The sequence below is a fragment of the Eretmochelys imbricata genome, chromosome 7 (genome assembly GCF_965152235.1).
Source record: "Eretmochelys imbricata isolate rEreImb1 chromosome 7, rEreImb1.hap1, whole genome shotgun sequence".
Classification (NCBI taxonomy): domain Eukaryota; kingdom Metazoa; phylum Chordata; order Testudines; family Cheloniidae; genus Eretmochelys; species Eretmochelys imbricata.
The window spans coordinates 15,562,499-15,575,869 of record NC_135578.1 but is presented as its reverse complement, the minus strand read 5'-3'; the positions used below and the strand labels follow the sequence as shown (position 1 = coordinate 15,575,869).

Below are 13,371 nucleotides of genomic sequence, written 5' to 3'. Positions count from 1 at the left end.
CCTAAACTTAAAACAATCTATTTCTGAAAATCTGAACTTGAGGAGTTCAAAGAGCTAGGATTGTATGAAAGCTATAGAATGCTTACAGTGTTATATATGTACTTCAGGATATTCTGTGATTATGACATTTGTAGCAAGTGAACTTGGCTGTGAAGTGGAGATATTTACAGTTTTGATTTGTCCTTCAGTAATAGGATGGTAAATATATGGACTAGACATGCAAACTGGTGATTTGCATTTTAAACAAATGCAGCTATATATTCAGTCTGTTTGAAAACTATCTACTCTACACTTGTACTGAATTCTCAAAACCTTCATTTGCCTTCAACAAACCTCTTGCTGATCTCCAAACATGGCAGCTGCTGAAAATTCATACAATTCACTATGTCTGGCAGCTGAGGCAATATCCTAGCCAATTCTAGAAATTATGGCAAAGCTACAAACCAGGGAGCAGCAAACAACAGGCAATAGAAAGTGAGAGATCTTAGATAAGATTATTACATCCACGCAGAACTAAAGTTTCACCTACAAACGCATCATTGCAAAATTCACACAATGGATCCCTTGTAATGTTGAAGGGTGCAGTTTGGGACATATTATTCATGCTCATTCAAATCAAACCTCTGCACTGATCATTAATTGAGGGATAAGGAAAGAAAGCCAGGGCACATACTGTGCAGAGAGACTTGCAGTCTTGAGAATGATTTAGGCTTGAATAAAGTTACTGTACCCAAATAAGGTTAGGATGCTAACACCATTTCTAAGTTAAAGGAGTTTAAACTATATTTGTATGTTAGAGAGATTATATGCTCTTGTCATTTGTTTGTGGTCTATTTTCGCCACCTGGTGGTGAAGAAGTATAAGCAGAAAACCAGAAACCACTTATCAAAGGTTTCAGAGTAACAGCCGTGTTAGTCTGTATTCGCAAGTGAGCTGTAGCTCACGAAAGCTCATGCTCAAATAAATTGGTTAGTCTCTAAGGTGCCACAAGTACTCCTTTTCTTTTCACTTATCAAAGTTTACTCCAAGATTCCATCAACACCTGAGCTCATTTTGGAATGAGGGACTTGTGTGTAATGACAGTGGCAAAAATGAAAGTCTTTTCTGATTTCCAAAGAGGTACTAGAAACCATTAGTGTTTTCCTAGAAAGTTAAGATAGAAGTTGGTTTTCACTATCCAGAATATGTACTAAATAGTGTCGCCAGGAGGGCAGCATTTTCTACAAAGCAGTACAGGAAAATGAGTTATAACGGGAAATAACTGGAGTAACTTTTGGGTATCTGGTGGCAAATGTTGGTTTTTTAATGGTTACCACTTTAGATGACTTTCATATGTAGACAAGGTGACAGGCCAACTAATATGCCTACAAAGAAAATTTGAGCTTTTCTCCCTTCCATGCATCAAGATACATTCTTCTCTTCTCCACGGAGACAAGCTTTTCTTCCTGATTTCTAAACAAAGCCATCTTCCCTTATGCAGGACATTGATTAGGAAATAGAGGTTATGGCATCATAAGCCTACAGTCTCATCCAAATGAAAAATACAATCCACAATGGAATGTGCTGTTCCAGTTATACCTGCTGTCACCAATAGTTTTGATTTGCAAATACAGTGGCCATACAGTATGTCTGCTTCCCTAGTCACATCAATAGGAGGCTTCTGGTAATTCATACTCTATCATGTAAATCAAACAGCATCTTGAGTAAGCGTGATGTAACTCCACAACATTTATTGGAAAGGACATCACACTCGCTTTTACTGGTCATTCAAAACAATGACATCAAAATTAACCACTGGTTGGGCACGGTTCTTCTTTTATAGCCTAATTATTTATCATGGTTTTCCTATGATAATTTAACAGATGAGAAATTGTTCCTTAGAGATGGCTTTCATTTGTGAAATCAACCACTTCATTTGGCCCCCGGGATAAAGGCAGCATTCGGGATATTTAGTAACAGATCTCATCTTGAGAAACTTGCTCTTCAGACTTGGAGAAAGAAAATGCATCGAAGAGGTGACGAGTTCAGCTTTCTGAGAAATGGTTCAGATGCTATCCTGAGAGGAGCTATTCAAGAATCACGATACCTAGAAGTGCATAGCTTTTCAACATCCTCTAGAGCCTACTACACCAATCTTCAGTAGTCAGCCTCAGGATAGAGCACTGCATGCAGTACCTTCCAGCCATGCTTAATTTCGACTTTCTTTCGTAGCAGAAATGCCTTGCATCATCTGTTCACTTGCCGATCAGATACCAAGGCTTGAGTCAAGCCTTCCTAATCAGGGGCAAAACTGTACTTTTGCCTATACTTACTGAGGATTGACACTCCTGGCCATCTTCCTCATAGTCAGGGTTTACCTGATGAAACAGAATCACAGGCAAGTCAACAGTTTAGTTTTCCACCCCCGGGTATAAAATTTCCTCAGGGAGATCTAGCTTATTCCATAGCAGATGCATCTTTTTCTACAGAAGTACACAATGTTGGGTTCTTCAGTCTAGCAGACAAAAGCACAACAAGATCCAATGGCTGGAAGTTGAAAGTAGACAAATTCAGACGGCAGATAAGGCAGACATTTTTAACAGTGAGGGCAATTAACCACTGGAACAATTTATTAAGGGTCGTGCTGGGCTGTCCATCACTGGCAATTTTTTAACCAAGATTGGATGTTTTTCTAGAAAATATGCTCTAGGAATTATTTTTGGGAAGTTCTGTAGCCTGTGTTATACATCAGCCTGTGTTATATTTCAGACTAGTTTACCATACTGGTCCCTTCAGGCCTCGGAATCTATAAACACATACAATGCAATCAACTTTTAAAAAGCAAAAACAAAAACAGACAAAAACAAACCAGGCAGTTGTGTAGCCAGGAACAGAATTAAGCAATCAGCAAACTTGCAAAAGAGACTCAACTAACCAGCTCAGGACATCACTAAAGCTGGGAAAGAAGGAAATTTTGTGAAAATTTTGTCAAGCTTTTAAATTTTGAAATCACAATTAAATTTCAAAACATTTCAATCAGCTTTAGAAGTTGCTACAAGAAACATCTTGATCATGTCATCATTTGAAATGTTCCCTTGATAAAAGCTATTTTTGCCATAATATGCACAAATTCATCAATTTCTCCCATTTCATCTTTGCATCAGTGTTTTCACAGCTGATTAACCAGCCCAGGATTTGCTAAGCAACCTCTATAATCCACCAGTCCTGTTGATCCATTTTGTACTTGGCAAAATGCTACTAAGTGTTTTGGAATCTGCTTACTAGAAAAGCATAAAGCAGGATTATTTCAACTGAACTCTTGCGTTCACCATGATGGGCTATATTGCCTTTCTTTACTCCAACCTCCCTTGCATATCCCCAGCATCTTACTTTTACAAATATGTTTGTCTTCATTTACACAAGTGTGTTTCAAGATACACAGAGTCAGGCTAGTTTCAGTGAGTATTCACAGGTATTAACAGTTCACCTTTGAAAATGCTTGGATAGGTAAGTGTTCATGACAATTCCTAGAAGGCTTCTATAACTCTTAACTTCTCTTTTATGAACAATTTTATGTTCTGTTTGGAAATAAAAAAAATCCAGAGGATCCAACAATGGGTTTAATTTATTTCCTCAAACACGTAGCGACAGGTTCTCCAGCCATTCACAGTACAATTCACTTTCCCACTAATGAGCTCATCTTGATGTTGATTGTTTACATAAAATTGTGACACTTATTGTCTAAACTTTTTAACAAAAAGAAGTCACCACCCATCCCTAACAAAAACAGTAGGGACCCATGGTCATTCTTATAGTGCAGTGTTTTTTCCAAGCATCTTTCAAGAAAATATCTTGTTTCATGGGTCTGGCACTTTGATACTCCCTATTCATGCATAATTTCATCCTTAGTAATACTAATCCTACATAGTGATCATTCACTAATATGTTTCCAATCCTCAATTAGTTAGGCAACCACAATTTTTCAGGAAGGGATAAAGGAAGACAGCACTGACAGGAGAAGAGGCAGAGTTTATGGGTCCTCCCCATGGTATTTACCTCTGCTGCTAAGTAGTGTCCAGTAGCAAGATGTTTGAACCGAAAAAGACTATTCCAGTATCCTGCACCACCTCGACAAGGGTCATGTTGCACCACCTGGAAAAAGAGAAAGAGGGGCCATATTCTGAATTTCAGTGGATTGCCCCTCAGGTTAGTACTGTTGTATTTCACCTTCAGGCATGTAAGAACATAAGAACGGCCATACTGGGTCAGACCAAAGGTCCATCTAGCCCAGTATCTAGACGGAAATCTTACTTTAAAAAAAAAAATAACTAAATCAATCATGTGGAGCAAGGTTTTAAATAAAAGCACCAATCGTTACAATAAAACCACTTGTGCAGCCTCAGAGATGCCGTCCTTACCTCGACTTCCCACAGTGCTTTTGAACTAGTTGCCGAAGTGGCCGACTGTCTCCCCGTAGTTCTCAGGAAGACATGCTGCTTCTTTCTGTGCTCATCGCAAGTCAGAAATTTCTCCTGCTCCGCATGAAACAACCTTACCACATCTCCCTGTCAAAGCCAAGACAGAATGATCATCACAAACTAGACAATACAGACATCACACTATTAAAAAGCCAGCAGCAAGATGAATTTCCAAACTTACCCCTTTTAAAATATCATCTTTGTTATCACTCCATTTCATGAAAAGGACTATTTTCCAGCTCGTGTTGCAGTTCACAGAGTTGACCTAGAACAAAAACTAGTATCACTAGTCACACTAGCAGTATGTAAAACACTGCAAAGCACTGCCCTTTTCTTTACAGTGGAAAGAGAATTTGAACAGTATACTGCAATCCCTGTTTACTACTGAATGAAATGAAACACCAATCCAGAAAGACTGTGGCCTGCACTCAATCCTGCAGAAAATCACAGTAACTATATTTAACGTTAGTACCTAACTCATTACGTGGATACCTCATCTCGCTATGTCAAGAATAGAGCTGGATGACACTTTTCACCAAAAAGGCAGTCTTGATTGACCCAAAACTATTCGTAAATCCGACACCAATTAACCAAATAATTTTGACCAGGAAAAAGAAAAATCAGGCTAGATTCACAGAAACAGAGGATTGGATGTGGTTCACCAACAAAGTGGTGGTCCGCAGACTGGCCATCGGCTGCCGGTCTGCACGCGCATTGGAAAAAAAGATTGCTGGTCCCCCACATCAGATAGCTTGAGAAGCACTGGTCTAGGACACTTCCCTGGGATGTAGGAGACCCAGGTTCAAATCCTCGCTCTGGAGCAGAGATTTGAACCTTAATCTCCCCTTTCCCAGTTGAGTGCTTTGACCACCAGACTATAGGCCAGTGATCCCCAAACTTATCCTCTCGCACTCCCCTCCCCTTTACCAGTAGTAGAATGTGTCTGTGCCCCTCCCAGGCCGGGAGCCAAGAGCGGGGGGTCATAGGCCGAGGGCAGGGGCCCAAGCCAGGAGCAGGGCTGCGGCCAGGGCAGGGCAGGGCTGGGTGGCGCGCTCTCTCCCTGTCCCCTCGTGGGTGCTGGCCCAGGCCCCCCTGCATCCTTATGGGGGGTGCCCCACAGTTTGGGGACCACTGCTATAGGCTGTTCTCAGGTAGGTTTCTCAATCTGTCCCCTTGAACTGTTCTACTCTATGTAAGTAATTATTTATTAGAGCAACAACTTGAATTTGGGTCTCCCACATCCCAGGCAAGTGGCCTAACCATTCTCACTCTCTCTCTGACCCAGTGATTAGTAAACCAGCTTCAACAGGAGAGATTGAGAGAGACTTGACCTGACCCAGAATACCCTGGCTTGGTGGTTAGGGCACTCCTTGGATGTGGAAGACCCAGGCTTGAATCTCTGCTCTGAACAGGGATTTGAACCCAGGTCTCCGCTCTCAATGTTGTTTCAGATTGAATAAACAGGGTCATTTCACCAAAAACATTTCAGAATTTTCAGACTTCGTTCACCCGAAAACTATTTTTTTTTAAATTTTTCAGAACTCCCACCAAACTGACATCAAACAAAACAAACACTTGTTAGTTATTCACTCAGCTCCAGTCATGAGGATGGTAGATTTTGCAGAAAAGTACATTTCAGCTATCTCTGTTCTTACAGCCAAGCAGTTGGGCAGAATCGGCCACACTCACTTCTTTGTTCCATATAGCCTGTTATTTACCTAACAGACCTGCTCTTACCAATCCCCGCCCAGCTGTTTACCCACCAGGAAGAAGGTGAGAAACACTGTCTCCAGAGCTAGTAGTATTGTTATTTCACGAAAAGGATGGGACAGCAGTGTAGCATATGCTCTCCAGCACGGTAATCGGAAATTCCATAACATGCGTGCTCCTTAGTTTATCCGAGAACTCCAAAGACCCTTCCAACTCTATTTACATCAAATTTCTGTGCCACCCACTGCACTAACAGGCCAAGCTTTTGATTTATTTTACACTTACCTCATTGCACCCAGGATTATCAACCAGTTGGTGACTACTGGCATGAAGGGGCTGACCAGCATTAACAGGATTCAGGACCACCTTGTCTCCAATGACAACCTGAAGAGAAGTACTTTGCAATCAGATTCAGAAATGGTCCCCAGAGTTACCTTTTTCTGGGTGTAAAGCAATGAGGTTAGGCCATTGGATTACAGTTTAGAGATATTTCATGCAAAGTAAATAGGAAAGACACTGGCATCTTAAAAAAAAAACAACCAAAAACCCTGACAATTTCAGAAGAAAATGGATATTTAAAACATTCAGAGTTATTTAAGGCTTAAAGACACCTACACAACTGGGCTAAGTGGCATATAAAGGAAAACTAAAATTTCCACTGATTAAGTCTTTGTCTTCCATACAGTTATTTCTGTGTCTAACATCTAACAATTGATTCCTAAAACCAAAAGTCATCAGAAAGATTCTCCTCCCCCATTAGGAGTTTGTGTGTCCTAACCTACGCTGTGTACTCTCAATTAATGAGGTCCAATCACGTGTGGTAAGCTGAGTGTACTTTATCATGGAGGGTGAAGGTCCCACGTATCCTATACGTTCCTTCCAGGACAGTTTCTTGTCCAAAGCCTCCCAATCTTACTTTAAGACAAAAAAAAAAAATAAAAAAAATAAAAAAAATATCCATAACAAAAATCTTAGTTGAGGGACTTGAACTCCCTTCAATACAGAGAAAGCAGAACATTAATGGAGTTTATATGAAGTTTCTTCTTTTTAAATTAACTGAACACAAACTACATTAATCTTCAAGGTGCTATTCCTATAATAATGAAATAAAGACAAGGACATTCAGTTAAGGCTGTATTACGCATAGTGGTGGGATAACTACATTGAAATGAACTGTCTAGTCTACATGGATATGGATATGCTCTATTTCATGGAATCTACCCTGTTTGGGAGCCCTCTATCAGGTAGGGCTGCACTGCACAGCATACTGAAGTCCTTGGCTTCTCTTGAGTATAGGCTGATGAGCCATGCCAAAGTCCATCATGGCTTTGTGAGGTAGAAAACCATTTACTTGGGATTATGACAACCACATTCATTCTCACTTATCCAACGTGGGAACACAATGGACATCTCCAGAGATTAAAAACTAGGGTATTAACTCAGAATCAACACCTCCCACAAGCAAGGCAACCATTTAGTCTAATTCTGATAAAATTCTTGATACAGAAATTCATAACAGAACCTGAAAGACTCATAACTACAGCCCCATGAACCAACATACTAATTATATTTGTTCTAAATGACTTGACATTTCGTGCCATTTTGAACTTGGTGGGGATTTAGAAGGCTACTGTATTTAGATTCCTTATTCCTTCCAATCTTAATCGTTCCTTGTTTCCAAATCAGTAGTTACCATAGTGATTCTCCTCCCACACTGTTCAGCACAGGAAAAGGGCTGTGGCCATTAATATTACATGTTATAAAAGCCTGTACATTTAATGAGTCAAAAGTAAGGAAGCAACTGATACAAGCTCTTTGTATTTTACACCAAATCTTCTTGCATCTTCTTCTGATGTTCATCTGCACTTACACTGTCTCCTATGGAACGCAATTTGTAGAAAGGCTGTATATAGAACCAGGAACCCTCGTTTCCAGCTTCATCCAGGGTCACCCTCATAGCATTCTTCTCTAGCAGAGCTGGAAGCCTCTTATTTACTGTCAAGTATTTGTTACTTTTTAAGTGCAGCAGCTAGAACAAAAATTACAATTTGTTTCTGTAAAGGCAGACATATGTTTCCTTTGATAAACACTGACTAAAGATTATATAATAGTCTGAGTGTCTGATCATAATACATGGAAATTAACTTCAATTGCTAAGACTGAATATTACACTGGCCATAACAAATCCAGAGACAATTGGACTTCTTGTTTTGAATACATTTTTTGTAGGCTTTAGACTGGTTCATGGCACTGAGCAGCTTCCGTTAGCGTAAATGTCCATATCATTCTGATGATAGACAACAGAAAACTGCTTTTGCCAATTATGCTCTATGTTTCACCAGTCAGATACCAAGGACCAGGAGATATTGGTGACAAAACTGTTTTCCTTCATGGGGATGGGTGAGGCTTCTCTCAAGTGGCTGTGCTCATTCTGAAATGGGAGACTAATGAGGTTAGCTATAAACATTTCTTCTCTCCCCATGAGGTGCCGTTTTATCCTTTTGTTTCAATACACCATGCGACATCATATATAAACCTCACTGTGCTGGTGATACATATCTATAGGATATAATGGACCATCTCATAGTAGCCCCATTGTCTAGCTCACACGTTCATTTGGATTAAACATAGCAGGGTTGAATCTTAATGAAAGCAAGACAATGCTTTTGGCTTTGGATGTTTTGCTGTCTGTTGGCTGTTTAAGCAGGCCCATTATTCACAGAAGACATCTGCCACTGAGAAGGCTCCTACAGAACTGGGGTATCCCTCATAACTAGGCTGGGCAGAATTTGATTTTTTTTTTTTTAATACATTTCAGTGGATAATAGCAATGTTTATTTTTAAGCATTTTCTTCTGTTTTTATCTATTTAAATTTTTACAGTGGGGGAAACTACGGGGCAGGACAGACAATAATTGTTTAAGGGCAGCAGACACTGAGATTCAAAGAATGAAAGCTTTACAACCATTAAAGTTGTCAACATCACAGGTCAAAGCATACAAAGTGAATCGCCTTAAATCAAAATGGAGTAAATTCTCTAGCAGCTTTTTTCTTACTTTGCTTATCTGTAAATCTCAATTATCGAATGGAAATACATTTTGGTTGGTTTGGGTGTGTATGGTGAAGCCAATGTTTACCAACATTTACCGATACAAATCTAATCCTTCCTCGCCTACTGACAACTGCGCTTGGTACAGAGCAGTGACTGATTAGAAATGCTTATTGCAGTTTCTTGTTCACCTGATAAACTGACAGATCGCTCTCTCAGATGAGGACCATGCCACAAACTATTGACATTCCAATGTTACACTTGGGCTAGATTATTGTAGTGCCTTTTTTCAAAAGGCTTTTCTTGAAGTTGTTCCCAATGCTGTAATAGCTGCAGAACAGAACTGCTTGTCTTCTCCTTACAAGAGGGGAGAGAGGAACCTTTGCTCCCTGCAATCCTACTCTGGCTGATGGTATGGTCAGAGGATACAAATTAAAGTATTTGTATAGAAAGTCGTACATAATCTTAGATCCAAATGCTTACAGTTCTCTTCCTCTACACCTCCACCTGGCAGTTGTGATCAGATGAAGTGGGTCTGCTTTCAGTCCCCAGAGGGGATCAGAGAACCCTGAGTTGTTGAATGCTCAACCAGTGGAGTCCCCCATTTAAGGCTGCATTTAAGGCATGATAAGGCTTGTCCTTGATTATTATTAAAACACTTCCCCAGCATCTTGTTCTTGGTGCTTGTGACTCATTGCTATTCTTTGCATTCGCTGGGAATCCATCTTCATCAAGTGGGGGTGGCTTACCCGAGGTCTACTTCACCAAATCCCTTGTTCAGTGTGGACTATGATTGCATTGGTGGGTTGATTATTTTGGTTCTTCTGCTTTGCAGTGGGTTTACTATATAGTGCTGTACAGCACTTTGGGGATAAAATGAGAATAAAATGAAAGAAGTTCTACAGAATTGTACACTGCTGTGTATTTGCCATCTACCAGATGGCCAGGTCAAGGGTATGAAGGATATTCTAGTTTAAAGCATTCAGATGGTGCTCTGAAAAAGGCAACATTTATAGCAAGATAAAAATGCCTCCATTTTAGAATCTCACACAGAACCATAAATGTAGTTCTTTCTTCAGAGTACCATGCTTCTGGATAACCCAGTCACAGCTTGCAAGACAACACACTCCGATCTCGGAATTCCTCTATTTTGAAGTATAATTGTACCTTGGGTGGTTCAAGTAGGACCCTACAGAGCTATGTCTTACAGAGTAGACAGTATGAACAGGGCCACAAGCATACCTGGATAACATTGCCATACTGGATAACCGTTCCCAGCAGTTTCCTGTTTTCAGTCTCATTCTGTTTCTTCTCCAAATCTGCTGCATGCTGAAATTTAAGAAGGAAAATTGTGGAGATAGAAAGTGTTATAAACAGTGCTGGCAATTACTTACTGTAATAAAACATCAGCGTACTTCATACCGTTGGAACAAATGTAACCATTTGAAGCGGACAATCAGATTTCATCCTTTACAATTTTCAGGAAGGAAAATGATTGAATCTGTACTATTTGAACTATACTGAAGTGAAGCAGCAACTCTGAGGAGTCAATGTTTTGACTTCAAACTGACTGAAGCTTTCTGAATAAAACATGAGATGAAAAGTTTCAAAAGGAAACTGAGCCATGAGAAGATAGGTAAAAAGGAAAGATGGACAAAAGGGGGATTCAAGCTGGCAGCCCAATCTTCCACCTGCTCAACTTTAATATAAAATAAAGGACGAGGACTAAAGAACTGCAGGTTTGGTCCCCATGTCTCTAATCAGGCAGTTTCCAAAAACTTAGATTTTACTCTGCCAAGACAAATCGCCCCCTTCACTCTTCATCCATTAAACCTTTTCATGGTGACCATCGTCATCCTATTCATTAGATAGGCTTCTCTAGACATACAGCACTGGAAGAAGGGACTGTTTAGTTCTAAACTTCCCAATAAGGGAAAGTTCAGAGTTCATAAAAGAGATAGGATAGTACTTCCCCGAGTCAGGCACAGCACAAAACTTCCCCAGACACGCTCTGCTGCAATGCCTTTCAATTTCAACCTGCTGTATACATGATGATCTAATCCAGGGTCTCTCTTTACCAGACAGACATTTCAACCACATGGAAGCATCCACAAGAAGATATGAGGAAACCAAACCTGATTTATAACCTACTCAGATAAGGATCTGAATTCTAACGCTACCTCCTTGTGAAAGCCCTAGTTTGTTACTCTTCCATATTTCTTTCCTCTTCATTTTCATTTTATTTTCAGACTTAAGCAACTTACCCCATGTTGTTTTCAAGACGCTTTGTTTTGTAAAGGTGTACTGGTTCACCTTACACCAAGGCCAGAGAAAAATACAGATTATAGGGAAGAATTCATTTAAATCTGATGTCAGAGCATGCTTTTAAACTAGATATCAGGCATTTAGAAAGTCTATGCATAAACTATTTTAGTTCTCAAAACTTCTGCAACCACCCTAGAACTCACTTGTGCTCAGTTACCTGTGGGTGATGCAATGTGAGACAATAGGCTTCAGCATATCAAAGAGCAAATAGTGAGTCATGTGTTGGTAGAAAATAATTTTGCTTTTTTATAACTCCATGTATCTTAAGTGACTTCTGTTAGAAGATATGCTGAGTAGGACAACTGGCTTTCTCCATGAGCATCTCAAGTGTAACTGTACATTTCAGTACAACCAATATAATGCAAGACAATTTAAAATGCTTAAAGATCTAACATTGGGACTGCTAGATTTCAGATTATTCTACAGTGAAAAGATTTCTTGAAATCTAATATTAATTTTGGGCCCAATTCTGCAAGGCCCTGAGAGCCCTCTACTCCCCAGGACAGCAGTGGAAGTTGAAGACATGTATCATGCAGAATTGGTCCCTACATTTGCTTTAATAGAGCTAAAGGATCCATTGCATATAGGTACAAATGAAGAAACAAGTTCAGTTCAAGTATATTCCAAAAGCTTAAAGAGAACAGACAACACTGCACAAGTCAACACACTGGAAAGAACAAATTTTATTTACTGACCACTAGATGTCAGCTTTTCAAACAGCACTGATGTTTGATACCAGTCAAAGTCAAGTGTCCCAGATTTCTAAATCCCTTAAATGGTATTAACTTAAAATAACCTGACCTCAGCATTGGGTGCTCCACAGTAGTTGATAATAAATTCCAACAGTGGACAACTACAAGCCAAAAATGGCAAGTGATTAAGTATAAATTGTGGGTCACTAATGTTTCATTAAAGATTACCATGAACTGATCAAAAAAACAGAGTGGGAAATGGAAGGCAGCAGTTGAACATAGATATTTTTTGCCCTGAACCAATATTAAGACAATAGGATTGTTCCAGTATCTTCTGTGTTATCAGTATATGTGTAAATTGACACAAGTTCCCATGAGTTTCATACAGTCGGGAGCTAACTAAGTTGTGGACTACGAATCACATATGCACACAGAACCAAATTCTACCCTTCAGTTAAATTGAGTGGGTTTAAAAGATGACAGTTTTGCACATACCCTGTACTTTACCCAGCATGTAACGGTGATGCAAACTGAGCTATTAAATCTTTCTTCATTTATATTGGAATAGTAAAATGTGGCTATTTACTGTGTAAATGCTTCTTCACTGTGACTAATCATTGAGAGACTACTCCAGTTCACTTGACAGGGGAATTGAGACTGACCACAAAGGGACTTCAGCCGGTTTCAAAGGAATAGAATCAGACCTTAATTATCTGAACTGACTGTATGAAAGAAAGAAAATCAATTATGGCAAAAAAGTGACAGCCCACTGTTGCCTAGCACCATTGCCAGGGTTCTTCTCTCCCTCTACACTACTGACAGTTTAGGACATACCATCTATTTGTTTACTTTGTGGGCTTTAGAAAAATAATCAGCAGCATTTGTTACTTTATACTTACAGCTGACTTCTGAGATTACAGCATTTAGTTTGGGAGTGGGGTGGGATACTTGTAAAGTATTAACTCTACAGACAACTTTACAAGCAAAAAGTTAAAATCATAGCTTTAAGATAAAATTGAGGCAAACACTAGGTCTTTGTGCAACAAAGGAGTAGGGCCACCACATGGCTTTCTTTAAGTGATATTTTCCTACAGGGGTGCTTTCTAGTTTAGAGTACCCGTAGGCTTAACATGGGCTTT

At 39.6% G+C, this 13,371-nt stretch overlaps 1 protein-coding gene across 1 annotated transcript in view; it reads right to left on the bottom strand.

Annotated features, from left to right (window-relative positions):
• Window positions 1-13,371, bottom strand: part of ITPR1 (inositol 1,4,5-trisphosphate receptor type 1) — a 233,385-nt gene that overhangs the window by 164,528 nt on the left and 55,486 nt on the right. The window contains exons 5-10 of the mRNA XM_077821751.1: window positions 10,458-10,544; window positions 8,038-8,196; window positions 6,453-6,551; window positions 4,639-4,722; window positions 4,398-4,544; window positions 4,036-4,131 (exon numbers count right to left, since the gene is read on the bottom strand). Coding sequence (XP_077677877.1) covers window positions 4,036-4,131; window positions 4,398-4,544; window positions 4,639-4,722; window positions 6,453-6,551; window positions 8,038-8,196; window positions 10,458-10,544 — 672 coding nt within the window. The remainder of the gene's footprint in view (window positions 1-4,035; window positions 4,132-4,397; window positions 4,545-4,638; window positions 4,723-6,452; window positions 6,552-8,037; window positions 8,197-10,457; window positions 10,545-13,371) is intronic.